The sequence below is a fragment of the Prunus avium genome, chromosome 6 (assembly GCF_965620075.1).
Source record: "Prunus avium chromosome 6, drPruAviu1.hap1.1, whole genome shotgun sequence".
Classification (NCBI taxonomy): Eukaryota; Viridiplantae; Streptophyta; class Magnoliopsida; order Rosales; family Rosaceae; genus Prunus; species Prunus avium.
In genome coordinates, this window is record NC_142289.1 from 35,303,962 (window position 1) to 35,326,609 (window position 22,648).

The 22,648-nt window shown below is 38.5% G+C and overlaps 3 protein-coding genes across 3 annotated transcripts; all 3 read left to right on the plus strand.

Moving 5' to 3' along the window:
• The first annotated feature begins 2,413 nt into the window (after positions 1-2,413).
• On the plus strand, positions 2,414-4,090 carry LOC110758658 (mitogen-activated protein kinase kinase kinase 18-like). The gene has a single exon (XM_021960569.2). It carries the CDS (start codon positions 2,594-2,596, stop codon positions 4,073-4,075), a length of 1,482 nt encoding a protein of 493 aa, XP_021816261.1. The 5' UTR covers positions 2,414-2,593; the 3' UTR covers positions 4,076-4,090.
• Positions 4,091-5,642: 1,552 nt separating this feature from the next.
• LOC110758677 (clathrin heavy chain 1) lies at positions 5,643-16,714 on the plus strand. The gene is made up of 30 exons (XM_021960588.2): positions 5,643-5,951; positions 6,212-6,416; positions 6,695-6,783; positions 6,890-6,968; positions 7,102-7,229; positions 7,870-7,968; positions 8,071-8,179; positions 8,278-8,357; positions 8,453-8,680; positions 8,765-8,830; positions 9,460-9,576; positions 9,734-9,931; positions 10,093-10,209; positions 10,407-10,466; positions 10,604-10,690; positions 10,934-11,017; positions 11,133-11,267; positions 11,354-11,416; positions 11,488-11,592; positions 11,675-11,787; positions 11,906-12,158; positions 12,305-12,441; positions 12,523-12,801; positions 12,888-13,890; positions 14,116-14,601; positions 14,717-14,887; positions 14,972-15,157; positions 15,358-15,480; positions 15,578-15,688; positions 16,080-16,714. Exons 1-30 carry the CDS (start codon positions 5,907-5,909, stop codon positions 16,221-16,223), a joined length of 5,100 nt encoding a protein of 1,699 aa, XP_021816280.2. The 5' UTR covers positions 5,643-5,906; the 3' UTR covers positions 16,224-16,714.
• A 972-nt stretch (positions 16,715-17,686) lies between these two features.
• On the plus strand, positions 17,687-21,082 carry LOC110758680 (ran-binding protein 1 homolog b). Its single transcript, XM_021960591.2, has 4 exons — positions 17,687-17,960; positions 18,092-18,243; positions 18,371-18,496; positions 20,564-21,082. Exons 1-4 carry the CDS (start codon positions 17,809-17,811, stop codon positions 20,827-20,829), a joined length of 696 nt encoding a protein of 231 aa, XP_021816283.1. The 5' UTR covers positions 17,687-17,808; the 3' UTR covers positions 20,830-21,082.
• Positions 21,083-22,648: the final 1,566 nt, after the last annotated feature.

Genomic DNA, 22,648 nt, shown 5'->3' on the forward strand with positions numbered 1-22,648 from the left:
AGACTGCTGGACATTAGTCCAATTAATTCATATCTAAAGAACTATATGATGGGCTCATTCCTTGTAAACAACAAATTATATACTTACCAGCATATCACAGTCTAACACGTACACATAAATAACCTTTTAAATACAAATTCATATACTGATGGTTGTTGTGAGGATTGTGATTCTGTTAACAAATGGTGTGCTGCATTTTGGCAATGCGTGCGTGTAATGCATGAACCTCAAAAAAAAAAAAAAAAATCAAATGATGAAGAGTTATGAGTTGTGATGAGGTTTCGCATGTCAGCCGCAAAAGTTGCGATTTCTTGAGTTCATGCATGTTGGATTGTCGGCCCTCCGATCAACGCCTGCTCTTTTGTCTTCATCTTCAACGACATCCGTCCGAGCCACCGGAACAAAGTTAAACCTCGTATGCATCAACCACCCAAAATTATTAAAAATTGCAAACCCACATTTTTTTAATCATAATTGTATGATTAATCATAGGCTATAAACAATAGTAGGTACCAAACTTCAAGCTACTAGATCAGGGTACATATTACAAATGGTAAATTATGAGGAAAACTTGTGTGAGGTTATCGAGTATGGAATCATAAATTTTCATACAAAAAAGTTCTTCTTTCGTTTAAGGAACCGCTGAAGTGGAGTAGACTATTTGTCATATTTTGGAATAGGTTGGTATAATTTTACTAAATATGGCGAATTTCCTGAAAGGATCACTAAATAATTGTTTTTCTAGTTATTTGGATTTGGATGAAGCCCACTCTAGTCTAAAGGTGGCGTCACCCTTTAGATATCGTTGAGTCCAAATAAAAGATTAAACTTGTCTAAAGTCAATGAAAGAAACTTTTTATTTCTTATACACATAACGTCTTTTAATTGAGATATTTTGTCGTTCAATATTGTCATGTGACAACATCTCCACACAAATTTTTATTGTGAAAGTATATTTGGCAAATTTTGTTTCTTGGTTTTACATATGGGTATATATATCATCAAAAGGACAATGATATTGACACAAGCATGTTTATCTTTCTCCTTAAGGTATGTACCGAATCGAAGTTTATCTACATCTTACCTTCTCCTTTTTGGTTTTTGGCTTTGCCTAATGGAGGTTCTGTGGACAAACTCAACCCCCTCTCTTTTTTCCCATCTCTTTCTTCTCCCTTGCGTAAAAGCTTGTCCCAGCCAATCCCATTGAAACATGTAACACCCTTTATTCTGTCATGCAGATACCGACTTTTTAACTTTGAACAAAAACTTGGTGCACCACACGTGGCAGCAAACCCACAAACCTCAAATGTAAAAGAATCAACTTAAGGTCCAAGCTTTGATATATATATATATATATATACATATGCCGCCACGTGTGAGTCTTGAGACATAAACAATTGATCACGAAACTTCTTCTCCGTACGGAGATTTCTACTTTTGTTTCATTGCTGGGTTTTTGAAGCTTCCTTCCTTCCTCATATGATATATATCTCTGTTCAATTTTAATTTAATTTGATGGGCCCCTACCTTCCTTCCTTCCTTCTGCTGTTCTCTTCATGACAACAAGTTAGGAGTTAGGAGGAGTTAGGAGTTTAGGAGAGAGAAAACATGTCAAGTGTGCCCCAAAAAACCACAAGGTGTTTCGTGTATGGCTGTCCCCCAGATCTTTCCTCAAGATACCCAATTTCACATGCACTGCACACCCAATTCCTTCCACATTAATATTATATTATTTTTTGTGTGTGTATTTTTTTCCCATGGAGTCTAGTCACTAGACTTCTCACTTGCTAAAGCCACCCCACAAGCATCGTGCTGCTGCTGCTGGTGGGTATATCCAGCACACTTACATGTATCCAAGGCATCTTGGAGTTGTCCACCTTCTCTCCTGCCGACGTGCACCTACAGTTCCTCTCCACATCATCAGGCGTGGACCCCACCCACCACCAACACCAACACAAAACGAAGCCTGTCTGTCTCCCCCACCCCGCCTCAAATATATTTGGCAGCCAATTTTCCACCTCTCTCTTTCCCTCTTTTTATCGTTATCCGGTGCGGTACGTCCGCATCAACATCCATGCAACCTCATCCAAGTTTAGTGTTTAAATATTACGAATGAGAAGCAACAGCAAGACCATGAGAATATAATTAAGTCAACGAATCAAAGGGTCCGGATCTTGTTGCCCACCTAACTACCATGCTTCCACCACCCCCACAATCAATTTTTTATTTTTTATTTTATTTTATTTTTTATTTTGTGTTCTTGAAAATATTAAAATAAAAAAAAACAAAAAATAAGTTGGCAGCTATTTAGCCACTACAACCACATGTCGAAATTAAATATATGGACTAGTGTAAATTATAAAAAGGTCAAAACCGACGGTCCAGATCAAAAACGGTGAGCGGATAAGTATCTTCCTCCATCCCAACCCACTACCCAATCTCTACGCATAACACAAACCAAGAGGCAAAGAGGCATAGAGGTGCAGTGACGTCATCACACCTTTTAGCTGATTATCCATTTGGAAATTCCAGGTCAACACTTACGAATTAATAAAATTCGAAAAGCTACGAATTTTCATGCTTCGCGGCACACATGTGTATATATACGGCCAATGGCCCTTTTGGGTCGACCAAAAACAAAACACACAAAATTTCCGAGATGGGAAAAGTGAACTTTCATGGCTGCTCTCAATCTCAATCTCAATTCCACACGGTTTCTTGGGTAAGAGGGAAGTGTATAGGGAAGGGGTCCTTTGGCACTGTGAGCATCGGGGTCAGCAAATTGGACGGTCAAGTCTTCGCCGTCAAGTCGGTGGATCGCGCCTCGTGTCTTCCCGGTCAGCTGGAGTCACTGGAGAACGAAATTCGGATTCTCCGGTCGCTCTCCTCGCCGCACGTCGTCAAGTACCTCGGAGACGACGTGTCGTGCGAGACAACCAGTTCCACGGCGTCGTTTCGGAATCTCCACATGGAGTACTTGCCAGGTGGCACCGTCGCTGCTGACGTGGACGAGACGACGTTGCGTTCTCGCACCTGGTGTGTCGTTTCGGCGCTGATGTACGTCCACTCGAGAGGCATTGTTCACTGCGACGTCAAAGGGAAGAACGTCCTGGTGGGCCCCGCTCTCGACCAAGCCAAGCTAGCCGATTTCGGTTCGGCGATGGTGCTGTCCGACGACACGTGTACGGGCCCGATCGTTCCACGCGGAAGCCCGCTTTGGATGGCACCGGAGGTAATTAACCGAGAATATCAGGGGCCAGAGTCGGACGTCTGGTCTCTGGGCTGCACGGTGATCGAGATGGTAACCGGAAAGCCTGCGTGGGAGGATCGCGGGGTGGACACGCTGGCTCGAATCGGGTTGTCGGGCGGGTTGCCCCTGTTCCCGAACCAGTTGTCGGAAACGGGTCGCGATTTTCTCGAGAAGTGTCTTATGAGAGACCCGAAGGAGCGATGGAGCTGCGATCAGCTACTGCAGCATCCATTCTTGGCTTCCGTGTCTCCAAATGTGGTCGCCGACTCGTCGCCTCGCTGCGTGCTCGACTTGGTTAACTCCGAGTTCGGAGATGATCACGAGGAGGAGGAGGAGGAGGACTGCGAGGCTTCTGCGAGGGAGCGGATTGGTAAATTGGCGACGAATTCAGGGGCAAATTGGGAATCGGATGGATGGACTGCGGTGAGGGGCGCGGACTGTTGCAATGTAGAAGTAGAAGCAGATGGCGCGAGTTCGTGTGAGGAAGGGACAAGTTGGGAATATTCAGATGTAAGAGGGGTAGATTTGGAATGTGAAAAATCCGGTGGCTGTGATTCAGGGGAGCGGGCACGTAATTATTACTGTGACGGTGGGAGGTGCGCGGCGGTTGGCTCGAGCGGTTGGTGTGGGTCGAAAAGGGTATGTTTGGCGGTGGAGAGAGTAGGGATAGGAAGGTCTTGTGGCAGCTCGTGTAATTTGTGTAGAAGCATGTTATTTCTATTTTTATATTCTTTGGTAATATTCATGAATAAATTATTAATTATTAATATTTGTTATATTGTTTATGTTTCATTATCTTGGTATGGAGAGAATGCATGTGACTAAACAATTGTTGCATTTTTCATGTTGGGTTTGGTTCATAAGTTTTATTCTCCTTTTGGACCAAAATTTGGATCAACTAACATAAGCAAATCAAAACAGTTGGCAAGGAATCATGAGATGTGGTGTGGTGGTAGCTCACCTCATTCCTTAATCATGAAGTTCCCGCCTATGGGAATAGAGCGCATTTTGTGGCCAGCCGTTTACCTTCATTGGGAGAGCTCCCGCGGCAAAAGGGATTAGTCACTACTGTCGGCGGTGGATACCCTTGGGTCTCACCTATAAAAAAAACAGTTGGCAAGGGACATAATTGAGCCTTCAAAATGTCTTTGCACATAAATTAAAAAATCAAAGTGATTGATATGCATTGCACTTAATGTGTTTGTTGTGCACTAGTAGTGTAAGTGGAAGATTCAAGCATGATGGGCTTTTGTTTAGGTGATGGATGAGGGAAGACATGCACAACTGGGATCAGCTGAGTTTGCAAGTTGTTGCAAATTGGAGCAATTTGGGTTTTCATAATCAAATGTGATATGGACAAAGAGATTTGATTGCTAAAATATCCTAAATAGAAAAAACAAGTGTGTGTGTGTGTGTCTGCCTTGCTTTCAATGTCATGCGTTGCAATTTGCAAACAAACGACTTTGATGATTTCTAATTCGATCATAACTATAATTGATTATTGACATTCATATTTGATATCTGAGTGGACCATGTACGATATGAGATAGTGGGCTCTGTTGATAGTTATGTTGGCCATCAACCTTCACTCAACCAATACTAAACTAAGTGGACTATATCTCAACTTGTCTTGCAAGATTTCATATCTCACCAACAAACCCTAATCACCAGAAAATAGTTCTTGGTGGATTTTTATTTTTATTTATTTTTTGAGCTCAACAATGATCTAATGTGTGAAGGAGTATGAAACGAACAATGAATATTCATGTAAGGATAAATGTTCTAACACCAAATGCTCAGAGTTGGAATGAGTAATACCCAACGAGCTCGTCAAAGGCTCACTCGAAACTAATAAAGCCCATGCAAAAGTAGCTGGCTTTTGAAAGAGGCCCAATGTCCAGCTCAATAAAGAAGGAAAGTTTTGTTTTTGGGTCTAAGATTGGAAGGGGAGGTGCCATTACCGCTTAGCTATGGCGCCCGTTGCCCTAATTGAAAGGTGTGATTACAATATATCTTTTGATAAAATTACTTCAAAGAAAAAAGAAAAATTAACTCTTAGTTTAATGATATTTTTCTTTTCAACGTTGAAAGAAGAACCTCTCATTTTAATAAGAAAAAAATAATAATGACGAAGCATATATGTGATTATGTTGTCACGTATTCATCCATATATTTGCACTTGAGGAACAAATCAACTTGACACGTTTGCAACAAGCCCCCTTAAAAATTTAACTGAAATACCACTTTTATCCCCCCTTTTCACCATTTTTTAAAATCAAAGTGAATAAAATCGAAAATAGTTTCCGCTTTAATAATAATACTTGAAAACTTACTCGCAAAGCAATCTGAATCCGATATTGTAAATTGACAAGTGCACTTCACTTACCCATCACATTCTCAACGTACAAACCACGCAGCAGTCCATTCACAAATTTTGCGCGAGAAAAACTGCAAACAGGCTCGTCGAATAGACCACGCTCCTCCTCCCCTTCTGCATTTACATTCCCATACTACTTAGATCTGCAGACTCTTTCTCTTTTCTCTCTCTCTCTCTCTCTCTCTCTCTCTCTCTGCAATCCAAAATCAGAAGGTTTTGCTGTGCCACATTCTTCTCCGCCTATAGGGTCCCTCCTATTCAAGCCCCGACCCAGGCACCATGGCCGCTGCGAATGCCCCCATGACCATGAAAGAGACACTAACGGTAATGCCACCCTCATCTTGATCCTAATTTCATCTAAATATTTCTGGGTTTTCTTCATTTGATCCAATGCGTCACTGGATCCACCCATATCCTGTAAAGACTACGTTTTCACTCTGTTTCCCAATGACCCATTTGCTAATTACGTATGATCATGCATTCATTTGTGTATTTTTGTTTGTTTTTTTGTTGGGTTTTTAGCAATGTGTTTGATGGTTGAGTGTGATAATGGTGATGTTGATTTGAACGTGTGTGGTTTACAGTTGCCTAGTATTGGGATCAATCCCCAATTCATTACGTTTACGCATGTGACTATGGAATCGGACAAGTATATTTGTGTTAGGGAAACATCGCCTCAAAATAGCGTCGTTATCATCGACATGAACATGCCCATGCAGCCATTGCGTCGGCCCATTACGGCTGATTCGGCTTTGATGAACCCCAATTCCAGAATTCTTGCTCTAAAAGGTAAGATTTCAATTATTGAAATTACGGAAATGATGCAATTCCAATGTGCAGTACTGAAATTCCAGCTTGAGTTATCATTATGAATATATGCCATGGCTGTTGATAGATTGGATGCAGTTCCATTTTTTTATCAGAAATGATTGGTCATTTGCTCATATGAAACATTGTTGAAATTTTGTAATTTGGAATATAGACTGCCATAGTATATTGTTTTTTTGTCTTGTTATTTGTTGTTGTGTTTATTGCGTCACTGATTGATGGCTGAATTCAATGTGCAGCTCAAGTTCAAGGAACTACTCAGGACCATTTACAAATATTTAACATTGAACTGAAAGCAAAGATGAAATCACATCAGATGCCCGAGCAGGTGACATCTTGGCCTATTTTAGGGCATTCCCAATGTTGCATGTGATGTTATGAACGTTTACAATATGGTAATTGGTTGTAATCCTACTCTCTTTTCTTCTTTCTAGATTGTCTTTTGGAAGTGGATCACTCCAAAGATGCTGGGCCTGGTAACACAGACCTCGGTATATCATTGGTTTATTGAAGGTAAGACGTCTTTACATATTTGTGAATCTGGTTTCATTTATTTTATTTTCTTCTCATTATCTCATTTCTCCATCTGAGGTTTTCAGTTTTATTCTTATATTGTGCACATGTTTGAAATGTATCTTACTTCTAGGTGATTCTGAGCCTACGAAGGTCTTTGAGCGGACAGCTAATTTGGCAAATAATCAAATAATCAACTACCGTTGTGATCCTTCTGAAAAGTGGTTGGTCTTAATAGGAATTGCTCCTGGTTCACCTGAGGTGAGTGGTTAACTTGTTGTTTGCGGTTTTTTCCTTTGTACTGTTTCTGTTTCTGTAATCCTGTTCATGGATTTCCCAAAATTTGGCAGTGTGTGAAGTGACACCCCTATAATTGTACATATCTCTATGAATATAATTTTTGTTTGTTAGATGGTTAATATGATTGGAAATGGCACGTGAACATTATTGCATTTTTTTTTCATTCTTAATTTGTCATGAAGTTGCTAAAAGATTTAGATGAGTGGCCAAAATGTTGTGCTGCTTTCAAGTAATGGGAGCTGGGCTTGGATAATATATTTTAGATCTTACTATTATACTTCAGCATTCTATCCTTTTTCTTTCACCAAAAGGTTGCATTGTGCTTCTGCACAGTGTACTTGGAGTATTCCTTCGCTTTTGGTGGCTTATATATTCTTATTTCCACCCTGTACCCATGAAAAAAATCTGTGTTGTGTATGTGTGTTTATTTTGTTCATGGAATATGTCTATTAAAAATCGCATTTATTATTTATTTATTTATTTACCTTTAGTTCATGGAAAAATTGTTTCTATCATGAAAAGACTGAAATCCATGATGGTTTATCAGATTTGATGACATCTTTTAACAATTAACATAGTGATTTTTCCAAAATGACTGTAGAGGCCACAACTGGTCAAAGGAAACATGCAGCTTTTCTCTGTGGAACAGAAACGTAGTCAGGCTCTTGAAGCACATGCTGCATCGTTTGCCACATTTAAAGTGCGGTTTTATATTCCTTACTCAATATCTCTTGAATCTAAAGGATTTACAATTTACCGCTGTACTATTTTAAATCCTCATTAATTTTTATGTCATATGCAGGTTCCAGGGAATGAGAATCCTTCAATTCTTATTTGTTTTGCCTCAAAGTCCTTTAATGCTGGACAAGTTACATCAAAGCTGCATGTAATTGAGCTTGGTGCTCAGCCAGGTCTGCTGTTTTAAATCTTATTCAGTCTTATGCATCTGTTACATGCCTTCTGCTTCAGGATTAATTTCTGGAACTGATTTACTGTGAATTGTCATCAGGAAAACCATCATATACAAAGAAGCAAGCAGATCTATTCTTTCCTCCAGACTTTGCTGATGACTTTCCTGTGTCAATGCAGGTCTTACTATAGTCTCTCATCGCTTTGACTTATCCCATATATTTTCTCTATCAATCAAAGTACATTACTTTTTTTATTTATTTAAAAAATTTCAGATATCGGGAAAGTATGGGTTGATATACGTTATCACAAAGCTTGGGCTTCTATTTGTATATGATCTAGAGACAGCAACTGCCGTTTATAGAAATCGAATTAGTCCAGATCCTATATTTTTGACAGCTGAAGCTTCATCATTAGGGGGTTTTTATGCAATCAATAGGCGAGGCCAGGTCTTACTTGCCACCATCAATGAACAAACAATTGTACCTTTTGTTAGTGGTCAGGTATGCTTTTGAGCCATTTTGTACTTTTGGCAACTGGAGAAAAGAAAATGTTGTAATTTAAATTTTTGTTTGGTGATTTTGCAGTTAAACAATTTGGGGCTTGCAGTTAGTCTTGCGAAAAGAGGAAACCTTCCCGGTGCTGAAGACCTGGTAATGATTTCAGTTGATTTGTTTTCATTTATTAGAAACTTTCTGAGAGTTGGCACGTTAATCTTAGTTGTTGGCAATCCTTCTTTACATGATATCAGGGAAGGAAAAAAGAATGGGGTGGGGGGCAGAGATTGGTGACTGTTTTAATGGAGCTCTATCCATTCAATTGCAGGCTTCCTAAATAGAATGGAATTCAACCTCCAAGAGTATTATAAATAGACTAACACATAAATATTTAATGCGACAATAGTATTGTGACGCATTACCTACAGTATATATGATTATCTATTTTCTTCTGTGCAACGAGTGTTAAATGTCTCCTTGACAGCCCCCTCATGTATGAGATGAGTGCAAAGGTTAATATGGTTGTTTTTCTTTTGTTTTTGTTTTTTTGTGTACTTGTGTGTGTCTTTTCCTGTTATGCAGTGGAGATCAGCATGTAGCAATATGTAGAAACTGGATCCCTTTATTCCCTCTGGAAACAATCTTTTCCTGGGAAGTTCCATTGTGGATTTTGTAATTCAAGTCTTCCTAGGTGTTCGCAACATATGAGAATATGAATACAGAATGTTTTGCTGTTTGCACTTTGGTCATATCTTGAAACTGCATTTTATGGTTGTCATACTCAGGTTGTCCAGCGGTTCCAAGAATTGTTTTCTCAGACAAAATATAAGGAGGCTGCAGAGCTTGCCGCAGAATCTCCAATGGGAATACTCCGTACTCCTGATACCGTTGCTAAATTTCAGGTATAGTTGCATTCGTATGTCGGTTCATATACATATATATTCCTCATAGTTCTTGTGCTTCCCTTTAAATTACCTTTGGGAACATTGCATTTCCTTTATAGGACCATGTAATATTTGTAGCACAATCTAATTTACTCACATTGTTCATTTGTTGCAGAGTGTTCCTGTGCAAGCTGGGCAAACCCCACCATTGTTGCAGTACTTTGGAACTTTGTTAACTAGAGGAAAACTCAATGCTTATGAATCATTGGAATTGTCACGTTTGGTTGTAAATCAGAACAAAAAGAATCTTTTGGAGAATTGGCTAGCGGAGGACAAGCTAGAATGTAGTGAAGAGCTTGGAGATCTTGTGAAGGTATGATATGACCTCAGCAAACCAAAAAAAAATAAAAATATAAGAGAATCATGTTAGACAGATCATTTAAACTTTTATTCAGCAATTGTGTTTTTGGGTATTCTTCTGCTTTATTATTTTTCTTATTCATTGTGATATTATGACACATATTTCCAATGCAGACAGTGGATAATGACCTTGCTTTGAAAATATACATCAAAGCCCGGGCAACTCCTAAAGTTGTTGCAGCATTTGCTGAGAGAAGGGAATTTGACAAGATTTTGATATACTCAAAGCAGGTTACATAAATTTGTTTTTCTTTGTACTAGAATCTTTATGAAAACATTTGTTCAAATCTATCATTTTGAACAGCAATCATTAGCTTCTGAAAACTAATATTGTGTCAGTTTTGTTATTATGATTTTCAATAACATGGCCAAGGGCTCATACTGGATAATTTTTGTTATAGTGAATTTGTCATTTAAAATTGTCGCAGGTTGGATATACACCCGATTACTTGTTCCTTCTGCAAACAATTTTGCGGTCAGATCCCCAGGTACATGCATTAATCTGGAATACATTTTCGAGGCATTTTTCTCTTTACAATTGTTTTGTAACTGTGAACTTTGCTTGTCTTACAAGTTGAGCTAAAATTGTCTGATTTGGAAACAACTACAACTATCTTGATGGCAGGGGGCTGTTAATTTTGCTCTAATGATGGCTCAAATGGAAGGAGGCTGCCCTGTTGATTACAATACCATTACTGATCTATTCCTTCAGGTTTGAGTTAAATATCTTTGTTGTATCAACAATTTTTTTGTGGTCAAAATATGTTCCTTGTTTTGTTGTTCTGAAGTATGCTAAATGATTTTTGGGATTTGAAATTTTACCTTTAAGCAATTTTTGCTCCTTGTTTTACACTTTAGAGTCTCCTTATATAGATGTTTCGTATTCCCATTGTAGCTTTAAACTGATGAATATGAATTTTGGGACTTCTTATCTTTGTGTGTTTTCTCTTATCAGAGGAACTTGATCCGTGAGGCAACTGCCTTTTTGTTGGATGTGCTGAAGCCGAATCTACCTGAGCATGGATACCTTCAGTCAAAGGTTCGTACGTTTTCCCTCAAACACTGATTTCTTATTATTCTTTCTTAAAAAAAAAATACATATATAGTGTGTATCTCTTTCTTCACATATCTGCTCCATGATATATTTCGTCTAGGTTTTGGAAATCAATCTTGTGACTTTTCCAAATGTTGCGGATGCTATATTGGCCAATGGTATGTTCAGTCATTATGATCGTCCACGCATTGGTCAACTCTGTGAAAAAGCTGGTTTGTATCTGCGTGCCTTACAGGTATGGTTCTTCTTGAATTCTGATGACAAAATTCCTTTTAAAGATGATAATTGGTTTCCTGGACTAATATTATGTCTAATCTGCAGCATTACACTGAGTTGCCTGATATCAAACGTGTCATCGTGAACACACATGCAATTGACCCTCAGGTTGGCAGTTATGCCTTTATAACTTGAACCTATGTGAAGTAGTATATCTCTAACTACAAGGTGTACTTTAGGCTCTTGTTGAGTTCTTTGGAACTCTTTCCGAAGAATGGGCTCTTGAGTGCATGAAAGATCTTCTACTGGTCAATCTTAGGGGAAATCTTCAGATTATTGTGCAGGTAAAGTACTTTATTTGTTCATTTTACTAGTTTCCCTTTCATTGTTTATAAAGTTGAGGCTTACCTGATTATTCTTGTGCAGACCGCCAAAGAGTATTCTGAACAACTGGGTGTAGATAAATGCATAAAATTATTCGAGCAGTTCAAGTCCTATGAGGGGTTGTACTTTTTCTTAGGCTCATACTTGAGCTCCAGGTATCAGTTTCTTTTCAGTGGAAGAGAAGTTAAAAGATGAGATTCATTTGCTCATGAGTGCTGTGCGCTTGTTTTTTTTTTCCTTTTTCCCTTTCATTTATTCATCATTTGTGGACAGTGAGGATCCTGATATCCATTTCAAGTACATTGAAGCAGCTGCAAAAACTGGACAGATTAAGGAGGTGGAGCGTGTGACACGTGAATCTAGTTTTTATGACCCTGAGAAGGCTAAGAACTTTCTTATGGAAGCAAAGCTTCCGGATGCACGTCCTTTGATTAATGTCTGTGATCGTTTTGGCTTTGTTCCAGATCTCACCCATTACCTATATACAAACAATATGCTTCGTTACATTGAAGGTTATGTCCAAAAGGTATATATACTTTGAGGCTCAATATCAGTTTTGTACTTTTGAGTTGCAGGTTTTCTCCCATTTGTTTGTGATAAATTTTGTACGCTTTGTCAATGTTGTTGTTCAAATCGACCATTGATCTTTATAGATCTTATTTTGGTTGATAGGTCAATCCAGGAAATGCTCCTTTAGTTGTAGGGCAGCTATTGGATGATGAATGCCCTGAAGATTTCATCAAAGGTCTTATTCTTTCAGTTCGTTCTCTTCTACCAGTTGAGCCCCTTGTTGATGAATGCGAAAAGAGGTGCAATTATCTCTTCATGACCCTGTATGCCCTTCATCTTTCACATTAATTTCTTATCATTTCGCTGATTTCTATTTTCAGGAATCGTCTTCGCTTGCTCACTCAATTCTTGGAGCATCTCGTGAGTGAGGGAAGCCAAGATGTACATGTTCACAATGCTCTGGGTAAAATCATCATAGATAGCGGCAACAACCCGGAGCATTTTCTCACAACGAACCCATACTATGATTCTCGCGTTGTGGGTAAATATTGCGAAAAACGGGATCCCACCCTTGCTGTTGTTGCATATCGTAGAGGGCAATGTGATGATGAACTTATTAATGTCACAAATAAAAATTCCTTGTTCAAACTCCAGGCCAGGTTTGTGTGTTTGCTAGTAAGATGTTACTGTATCATGATTCAGTATGCATCTCTCTTATGCTATTTACTTGATAAATGTATATCAGATATGTTGTGGAGAGAATGGATGATGACCTCTGGGCTAAGGTCCTTGATCCTGATAATGAATATAGAAGGCAGCTAATCGATCAAGTTGTATCAACTGCCTTGCCTGAAAGCAAGAGCCCTGAGCAAGTTTCAGCAACTGTCAAAGCATTTATGACTGCAGACCTTCCACATGAGTTGATTGAGCTTCTTGAAAAGATAGTGCTCCAAAATTCTGCTTTTAGTGGGAACTTCAATCTGCAGAATCTGTTGATTCTGACTGCCATCAAGGCTGATCCATCCAGAGTCATGGATTATATTAACAGATTAGACAACTTTGATGGACCTGCAGTTGGATTAATGGCCGTAGAAGCTCAATTGTATGAGGAAGCATTTGCAATCTTCAAGAAATTCAATGCGAATGTTGACGCTGTGAATGTCCTGTTGGATAACATTCAGAGCATTGACCGAGCTGTAGAGTTTGCATTCCGAGTTGAAGAAGATGCTGTTTGGAGCCAGGTGGCCAAGGCCCAACTCCGAGAAGGACTAGTGAGTGATGCAATTGAGTCCTTCATCCGTGCAGATGATGCCACTCAGTTTTTGGATGTCATACGTGCTGCTGAGGATGCAAATGTATATCATGACTTGGTAAGGTACCTTCTGATGGTTAGGCAGAAGACCAAGGAGCCCAAGGTCGACAGTGAACTTATTTATGCATATGCTAAGATTGATCGGCTTGTTGAAATTGAAGAGTTCATTCTTATGCCAAATGTTGCCAATCTCCAAAATGTTGGGGATCGCTTGTTTGATGAAGCCCTATATGAAGCGGCCAAAATCATATTTGCATTCATTTCAAACTGGGCTAAGCTGGCATGCACTCTTGTGAAGCTAAATCAGTTTCAAGGTGCTGTTGATGCTGCTCGAAAAGCTAACAGCTCAAAGACGTGGAAGTTTGTTTGCTTCGCATGCGTTGATGCTGAGGAGTACCGACTAGCTCAGATTTGTGGACTCAACATCATCATCCAGGTAGCATTCTTGTATACTGTACTGTTTATGTTACTTCCCCGTTATATCTGCTTTTGTTTATCTAGATGTTTGGCAAAACAGGAGGTGGGTATTCTTTCGATAAGTTGTTGTTAGATGCTTGTAAATGCTGCAGATTGGTGCTCTAGTCTGTGTTATAGGACACAATTAATTGGTTGCTCAAATTATACTTTTGATGATTCCTTAATCCTGCATGTTTTATTTTAGGTGGATGATTTGGAAGAGGTCAGTGAATATTACCAGAACAGGGGATGCTTTAATGAGCTCATTAGTCTCATGGAGAGTGGACTAGGATTGGAACGCGCACATATGGGCATTTTTACAGAATTAGGAGTTCTATATGCAAGATACCGTCCTGAGAAGCTTATGGAGCACATTAAACTGTTTTCTACCCGTCTCAATATTCCCAAGCTAATACGAGCTTGTGATGAACAGCAGCACTGGAAAGAATTAACGTATTTATATATCCAATATGATGAGTTCGACAATGCTGCAACCACCATAATGAATCACTCCCCGGAAGCATGGGACCACATGCAATTCAAGGATGTGATAGTCAAAGTTGCGAGTGTTGAACTCTACTACAGGGCTGTGCACTTCTACTTACAAGAACATCCTGATCTTATCAATGATGTTCTTAATGTGATTGCACTCCGTGTTGACCACACCCGAGTGGTGGATATAATGAGAAAGGTTCGGTTCTCTATTACAATTTCATTAATATTGGTCTCTGCTGTCACATTTTTCTTCTGGCAGGGTTTGGAAAGAGTTCTGTATTCTTTACATTTTCGATCGTTTTGGTTTTCAGGCTGGTCACGTCCGTCTTGTAAAGCCATACATGGTTGCAGTTCAGAGCAACAATGTAACTGCTGTAAATGAAGCTCTAAACGAAATATACATAGAGGAGGAAGACTATGACAGACTCCGTGAATCAATAGATTTGCACGACAGCTTTGATCAGATAGGTCTTGCTCAAAAGGTGAGTGAGATTGAAGCTTCTCATCCATTGAATGTCTTTGATTGAAACTTGTATTTATTATTTTTTGTTGATGCAAATGAGCAGCTTGAGAAACACGAGCTTCTTGAGATGAGACGTGTTGCTGCATACATTTATAAGAAAGCTGGAAGATGGAAGCAATCCATTGCATTGTCAAAGAAAGACAATCACTACAAAGATTGCATGGAGACATGCTCGCAGTCTGGTGACCATGAACTCTCAGAGGAACTGCTTATCTATTTCATTGAGCAGGTCTGTGTTTTTTATATGCATTAGTTAAACAAAGCTCGTGCATACCAAATAAATCACAGAGTAATCTACACACTCATTTATTCTTTTCCACATCCCAGCCCATGAGGTTAAGGAGGGGTTCACTCCATGCTTCTGTCTCTTTTTCTTTGTGAAGCATTATACTAGATGCAGTTTTGTAATCTTCTGTAATGTATATGCAGGGAAAGAAAGAGTGCTTTGCGTCATGCCTCTTTGTTTGTTATGATTTAATCCGGCCAGACGTTGCTCTTGAGCTTGCATGGATGAACAATATAATTGATTTTGCCCTCCCATACCTCCTGCAGGTAATGTTCTTATTTCTTTTGCACTTTATCCATTGGTTACCTTTTAATTGCTCCTAACTTACTCGGCCTTCTCTCTCTCTCTTTTTCTCTCTCTCAGTTTATTCGAGAGTACACAGGCAAGGTGGATGAACTTGTTAAGGACAAAATTGAAGCTCAAAACGAGGTGAAAGCCAAAGAGAAAGAGGAGAAGGAATTGGTCGCTCAGCAGGTATTGCTATTTGCTTTCTTTTGTGTCATGGAGAGCCTTTCTTATACATTTCTCCAAGAATGTTTTAATTTTTTCAAATGTATCTTAATCAGCAGTTCTTATACTATTAGTTACTTTCCGTTTGCCTTTGATGGTCGGGAAACAAACACATGCACACACAAATAAAACAAGATAAAGTAAGTGTGTTTATGTAGTTTCTCTCCTTTATGCTTGTGGAGTGAACCTACCCACCATAAGCACAAGAGTGTTGTCTTAATTTAAAGCTCACATTAAACTTGAATTTTTAAGGAATATTAGACTTTTGATTTTGTTATTATTAACACTATTCATTTGTAGACTAAAACATCAGAAAATTAAAGACAAATAACTTATATTTTTGCATGATCTGCAGAATATGTATGCTCAATTGCTGCCTGCCTTGCCTGCGCCACCGGGAATGGGTGGAGGCTATGCTCCGCCAATGCCACCAATGGGTGGTATGGGAATGCCTCCAATGCCACCTTTTGGAATGCCGCAAATGGGCCCATCCTACTGATCTTTGAGGCATTTGAGGTTTTATGAGTGTTCTAACAGCTTCTACAGGGCGAAAGCTAGAATGTCATGGACTCTCCTGTTATGCTGAATGTGATTCAATTTCAAATTAAACTTCTGTTTTTGGAAATGAAGGGTTGAGCCAAGTATTCTCCCACTTTCTTGCCACCACAACATCTTCGTATGGAGGTTTATGGTCATCTGTTTTCGAAATTTTTTAAATTCACGGTATCAATTGTTTTGCTTGGTTGCCATGTCTGAGCTGAGTAGGTGTTGGTTTAGTAATCTTTGTGAGACCTAGGATGGCAACCGAGCTTGCACTTGGTCATGGCTGTAGTTGTGGCCATGCTGCTATATGTATAGGTAATTTTTTGAATTTGTTCTTGTTCTTTTTTGGACGTAACTTGGTCTTGTTAGTGTCAAGAAACATTTCAGCGGTGAAATTTTTGTACTAACATGTTGTCCTTTATACTTAAGAAATTTTTGTCCTTTTAATATTGAAGATTCTTTTACCTAGTGCAATTCAAAAGGCAGTTGATTCTCTTTTTTCTTTTTCATTTTTACCTCCTTGTTAGCTGCAAGAATTCAACCCCAATTCAAAAGGAAACTAAGAAATTGAAGTTAAACTAAGAAAAATAAGTGAGCATTGGTTCATCTTTGTTTAATCTATTTTACTAAAAAAACAGTTGAGCCATGTTGAAAGCTTCAAAAACGAAAAGGGTTTTATTGTCGATCAATTTTTGTTATATGATAAGCGATAGTTTAAATTATTGTAATTACAAGGTGTGATTACACTACTCTTACCAACATACTTAACCCACATTTATCAATTTTTTTATTCTCTAATAGATTGACATATCTTATTATCACATTGTTAATTCAAACAACTTCAAGCAGAAATCTACATGACCGACAAACATTTTTTTTGAACAATTTCAGAACATTAAGTTACCATTAATATAGAGACCAAACTAAAATATAAATTAAGCTATAGAAACGAAAATGTTCCTCTTTTTTTTGGACCTTGGGAATGGGGTGGAGGGTAGGAATTCTTAATCATTGGAGCAAACTTCTGCAATCTTCTTTTTCTAAGAAATTGAGAGAATTTGACTTCATATCTAATGAGTGATTAGTCGCACATTGTCAAAAAAAATCTCCCGTATACCATAATTTCTTTATTTTTTCGCTTTAACTTGAATAATCAAATTCTTTCCAACTCTTTTTCTTTTCTAAAAGACTTATTTTCACAATGATATAACTGCAAAAATCACCCTTTAATCTGCTAAAACCATTTAATTCTAAATGGACAAAATTTATACGAAAAAAAAAATAATTAAAAAAGAAAGAAAAAAAGACTCGGGTTTAGGGCTTTGGGCCTTGGCGTTCTCTCATTTTGAATCGCGTAAACCTCACGCTCACGCTCACGCTAAGATCACTCACTCCTACAACCACTATAAAAACCATCTAACCCTGAAATCCTAGATACTTTCGTAGACCAGAGCCCTTCGTCCCCTGATTTTCTCTTTCATTTCTTATATCCCTCTCTCTCTTTCTCTACTATCTACTCCACTTCTGCTCTCTCTCTAAAGATGTCGAGCGCCGATGCCGAGCACAGAGAAGACGAGGAGGCCCCACTCGCCGGCGACGACGAGGACACCGGAGCTCAGGTTGCTCCGATCGTCAGGCTTGAGGAGGTCGCCGTCACCACCGGTGAGGAAGACGAAGACGCCATCCTCGATCTGTACGTCTCTCTTGCTCCGATTCTTATTCTCATCGAATGCTAGGGTTTTTCTGTGATCTGCAAAAACCTAGGGTTTTGTTTGATTTGCGAACTCACTCTCTCTGTTTGTATGTTTTCTTTTTTGTTCTTAGGAAAGCGAAGCTCTACCGATTTGATAAAGACGGTAACCAATGGAAAGAGCGAGGTGCTGGTACTGTCAAGCTTCTTAAGCACAAAAGGACTGGCAAGGTCCGCCTTGTTATGCGACAGTCCAAAACCTTAAAGATCTGCGCCAATCACCTCGGTTAGTCTCTCTCATAGTCCAAAATACTAAATAGACGTACACTATTTATTTATTGTTATGATTGTTTGGGTTTAGTGTTTTGAATTTTGAACTTTTTTTGTGTGCTTTGTGCTATTGTTCCTTGCAGTTCTACCGAAGATGACAGTCCAGGAGCATGCCGGTAATGAGAAGTCATCTGTTTGGCATGCAACTGATTTTGCTGATGGGGAATTGAAGGAGGAGCTTTTCTGCATTAGATTCGCTTCAATTGAGAGTGAGTTTAATTTATTTGATCCACTTGATCTTTTCGCAATCAATTCTTGCGATGAACTTGCTGTTAGATGCTGTCATATGGTGTATACTTGGTACTTTCTATTACATCTGTTTTATGTAAACATGCAAGTCTGTTGCTATGATTTCATGAACAAACTAGGAAATTACTGTACGAGACGACCTCATGCTATTTGTACTTATAAAACCCTAATTTAATAAAATTTATAATCCTTCTCATTACGTTTGTCCATGAAGAGTTAATAAATTTTCAATCGTACTTGAAGAATTAGATCTAATTGGATTTCATCAGCAAGACAACTAATGGACCCCTTTTTCATCTCAACCTTTTTCTAGATTGTAAATTGCATACAATCCTGGACTTACTAATAGAGCCCATACCAACTATCTTAAGCTGATTATCCAGTTTCCATGAATTTTTTTGCAATATGAATCAAAATTTTCTTGTTGAAGCACTAGAACTTCTGAAATGTCTCAGATTGTTGATTATATGCAAACACTTTGTTTTGTTTGGTCGGAGCATACACTTTGTCTTTGTTGATTTTTATGGCATTTGTTTGTAAAATTGGTCTCCGTTTGATAAGTAGAGTCATCTTAGATTTAAGGATCATGTGATCCATGATCCATCTGGATTTATGGTTGAGTTTGAATTTTTTGGAATAAGCTACCTGATTTTTGCATTATGCAGTTGTGGACTGCAGAGAACTGCATTATTGATGCCTGTCTTACTCAACATCATTTACTGCATTACATAAATATAAAATTTAAACTTTTACTCAACACAACCTTTCATAACCCCACATTTGTATTATTATATTAATTTGAAAGAATATTGTTGTTATTGATGTTTAGGTTCTAGTGTGTGTTATGATTTTGAAGAAATTTTCTTTTGAACGTGTGAGGTTTAACCCTTTTGTATGAATGGTGGTTTTTTTTTTCTTGTCATATGTGAGGCAAGAGTCCCTTACTGAATTTACATGGGTTAATCATATATTTAAAGTTCTTTTTTATACTCATGTTTCTTCGTATATTGTGTAAATCTGTCCAATTCTGTTATACTTTTTTTTTCTTTAAAAAAAAAATATACATATAATTTAAGATTAAAACTTATAGATTCTATTTATGTTTTGTGGATTCATTAGGCTCTAGTGTGTAATTCCTTGCCATTCCATTACTTGCATCTTGAACCTGTCTAAGAATTTATACCTTTTGGCTTCCTTGTACTTATGTTGCCCTACTTGTTGAAGAGGGATGACATTTATAGCTTCTGAAGTCAGTGTTGGACCAAATTAAGTCTTATATAATAGGTTAGTTTGAGTTAATACATTTCTCATGATTGTACTTGGTCATGGTGAGTTAGGCTTTGTGGAAATTGTTGGATGAAATAATACATTCTGCAAATTGCATTGAGAGTTTATACAAGGATATTATTTGTTGATACTATAAGGTCTTAGTTTTTCTTTGCATGTAGCTGCTACCTTTCAAGATTGTTACTGTCAAGATATAGTGAAAATCATAAATTAGCAGGTCTGTTTCATATGGAGTGTTGATTTCAATTATTACACGTGAGGTTTTATTATTTTCTTAAGAATATAATAAAACTAGAGTAATAAGGAAATGAATTCCTTTGTTGTGCATTTGTATCGATTTGAATGCGTCATTTTGCTGTATCATTATTTTCTGTGCACTAAATTTTATCATGTTATAACAAAAGAAGTCTGGTAGCTGGGATGGAGAGTTTGAGGGATGCCTACTTCTGAATTTTCTGATTTAAATTTGTCCTTTAACCATGCTGCATTTTCATTGGTGCTTTGTGGACACAGCATTATCCATTCAGTTTCGTCCTCTGCTAAATGTGTAAACGAACTTTGAAGTACATTGCTTACTTTACAATTCTTAGTCACGGTATGAAGAATATAGTTGACAGATATGGTTTGTTTTATAGCATGGTGCTACTAGATCTAATGCATCATCACAAGGAGCCACATTCAACATTTGGTTGATGTTCTATGTAGGTTATTAAAGTTTGGTCGTTTGTTTTCTGTATCAGATAACAGATTGTTCATGGAAAAGTTTCAAGAAGTTGCTGAATCCTTAAGTACAGAAGAAGAAAATGAAGATGCTACAGAGGCTGCTGGGCTTCTTGAGAATTTGAGTGTTGAAGAGAGAAAGACCAAGGAGAAAGCTGAGGACGAGGCACCTGCTGCAGCTAAGAGTGGTACCGTAAAAGAAGATGCACCTGCTGAGGAGAAAGTAGAGGAGAAAGCAGAGGAGAAGGTACCAGCTGCAGCTGAGGAGGAGAAGAAAGACACATAAGAGTGAAAGTTGGGGTTTTTTACTGTGGGTCTGTTCTTGCATCCAATTGGTGTCGTCTTGGTCATCAAAATTTGGTCAGACTTTTGGGTCATGTTTGAAGGTTGAGGATTGTGTTTTGTTATGAGTTTGGTTTGTTGTCAACAGAGTTTCCCATCCTATTTGATTACTTGGGAGTAAGTTACAGGTCGGTGAAAATTACTTGTTATAAAAACAGAGGACCTTTTGTTTGGATATAATTTCTTGATTTGTTTTAGGGTCTCGAATTTCCCATGCTATTTTGGGTCACATACGTTCTGTTTTGGAAGCCAACATAGTTGTGAAGGATATTGTTTACCTGATATCGAAACGTGCTATGTTCAATCTAGCCTCTGTTAACTAATTACAACCTATCCTCGGGCCCATTACGCTGCCCCTTTGCTCAAGTAAACTTCCATAACTACGGGCCTGTATGAAGTAAGAGCTTTTGCTGAAAGTGCTTTTATTATATGCATGTTGGCATTTTTTTAATAAAAAACCCAGGACTTTTAATGGCTGAGCGCTTCCCCAAATGATGCTTGAAGTGCTTATTTAAAAGCAGCTTTGGCCGCAGTGGCTGCATATCCCTTCTCACTCCTCTCTTCTCTAGGAGTCAGAACGGGTGCATGTGATTTCTCTGGTAGGATGAAATGTTGTCTAACCCTTTGCAAACTGAGAAAGAGAAATGGAAATAAAAGTCTCTCTCCTTAACAAGAGTGGTCCAACCCAACCCTTTGCAAACTGAAATCGAAAATCGGAAACGAAACCGGATGATCAAGATTGGTGCACGTGGGAAAGGGAAAGGTTGTGGGGCTGATAGTGAAAGATGGGTGAACTAAGAATCCATTGAAGCGCATATGTGGGGAGGCAAATGGCTCACTTTCCTGTAAGATGCTAGATCAACTTTTTCTCTCGTGCGTGGGGCTCCTTTCAAACCAAGTCAAGTGACCAACCAATCTCCAAAGGGCTGTACGTGCATAATTGAATCAATCAAATTGGGTTGGGGAAGGGAGGGAGGAGGGGACAGACAGAGTTAAGAGAGCTATAAATACTTGACGTAGAGAGCATACCTAACATACGCTTGTAGCTTTCTCTCTCTGTATTTTTCTCTTCGATCCCATGCAATGTATGTACTGGAAAATCATTAAGAGGACGTACGGATTGGTTGGAATCCAATAATGCTATGAGAAAGAAACAAGATAGGCTTGCAGAGTATGACTAGATAGATGATCTTACTTCTTCTTAGTCATTCATTCATTGATATTTAGTCCAAAACCATAAACAACCATTTCTGCCCATAATGCAATGAGATGTTGTACGGCTGGAACCCATTTTGTTTCGGCCTTTATATTATGGGATGAATATGATCCAAGTCGTAGGATTTGGTTGTTATGGTGGACATATCTTAGTTATAGTTCAAATTTATGATTGCTGCTCTAGGACTATTTATTCATTTTGTCCAATAATGTAACCTTTGGCTGTGCTTGAAGAGCTGATCATCTTCCTAATATTGGATTTTACTTGTGATGTCGGGGGGGGGGGGGGGGGGGAGAGAGAGAGAGAGAGAGAGAGAGAGAGAGAGAGAGAGAGAGAGAGAGAGATGGTTCGCATCAAATCTCTTTCAGTCTATTTTGATAAGTAACATCATGTCTTGGCATCTTATGCTATTGGGAGATAATGTACATCAACAATGAATATAACTTCCCAATTGCCCACATGTTAGGCTAACAAATCTACTGCTCTCATTCTAATAGGTTGAACAAAGAAGAAAACTCTGAATACTTTTTGCATGAGATTTTAATAT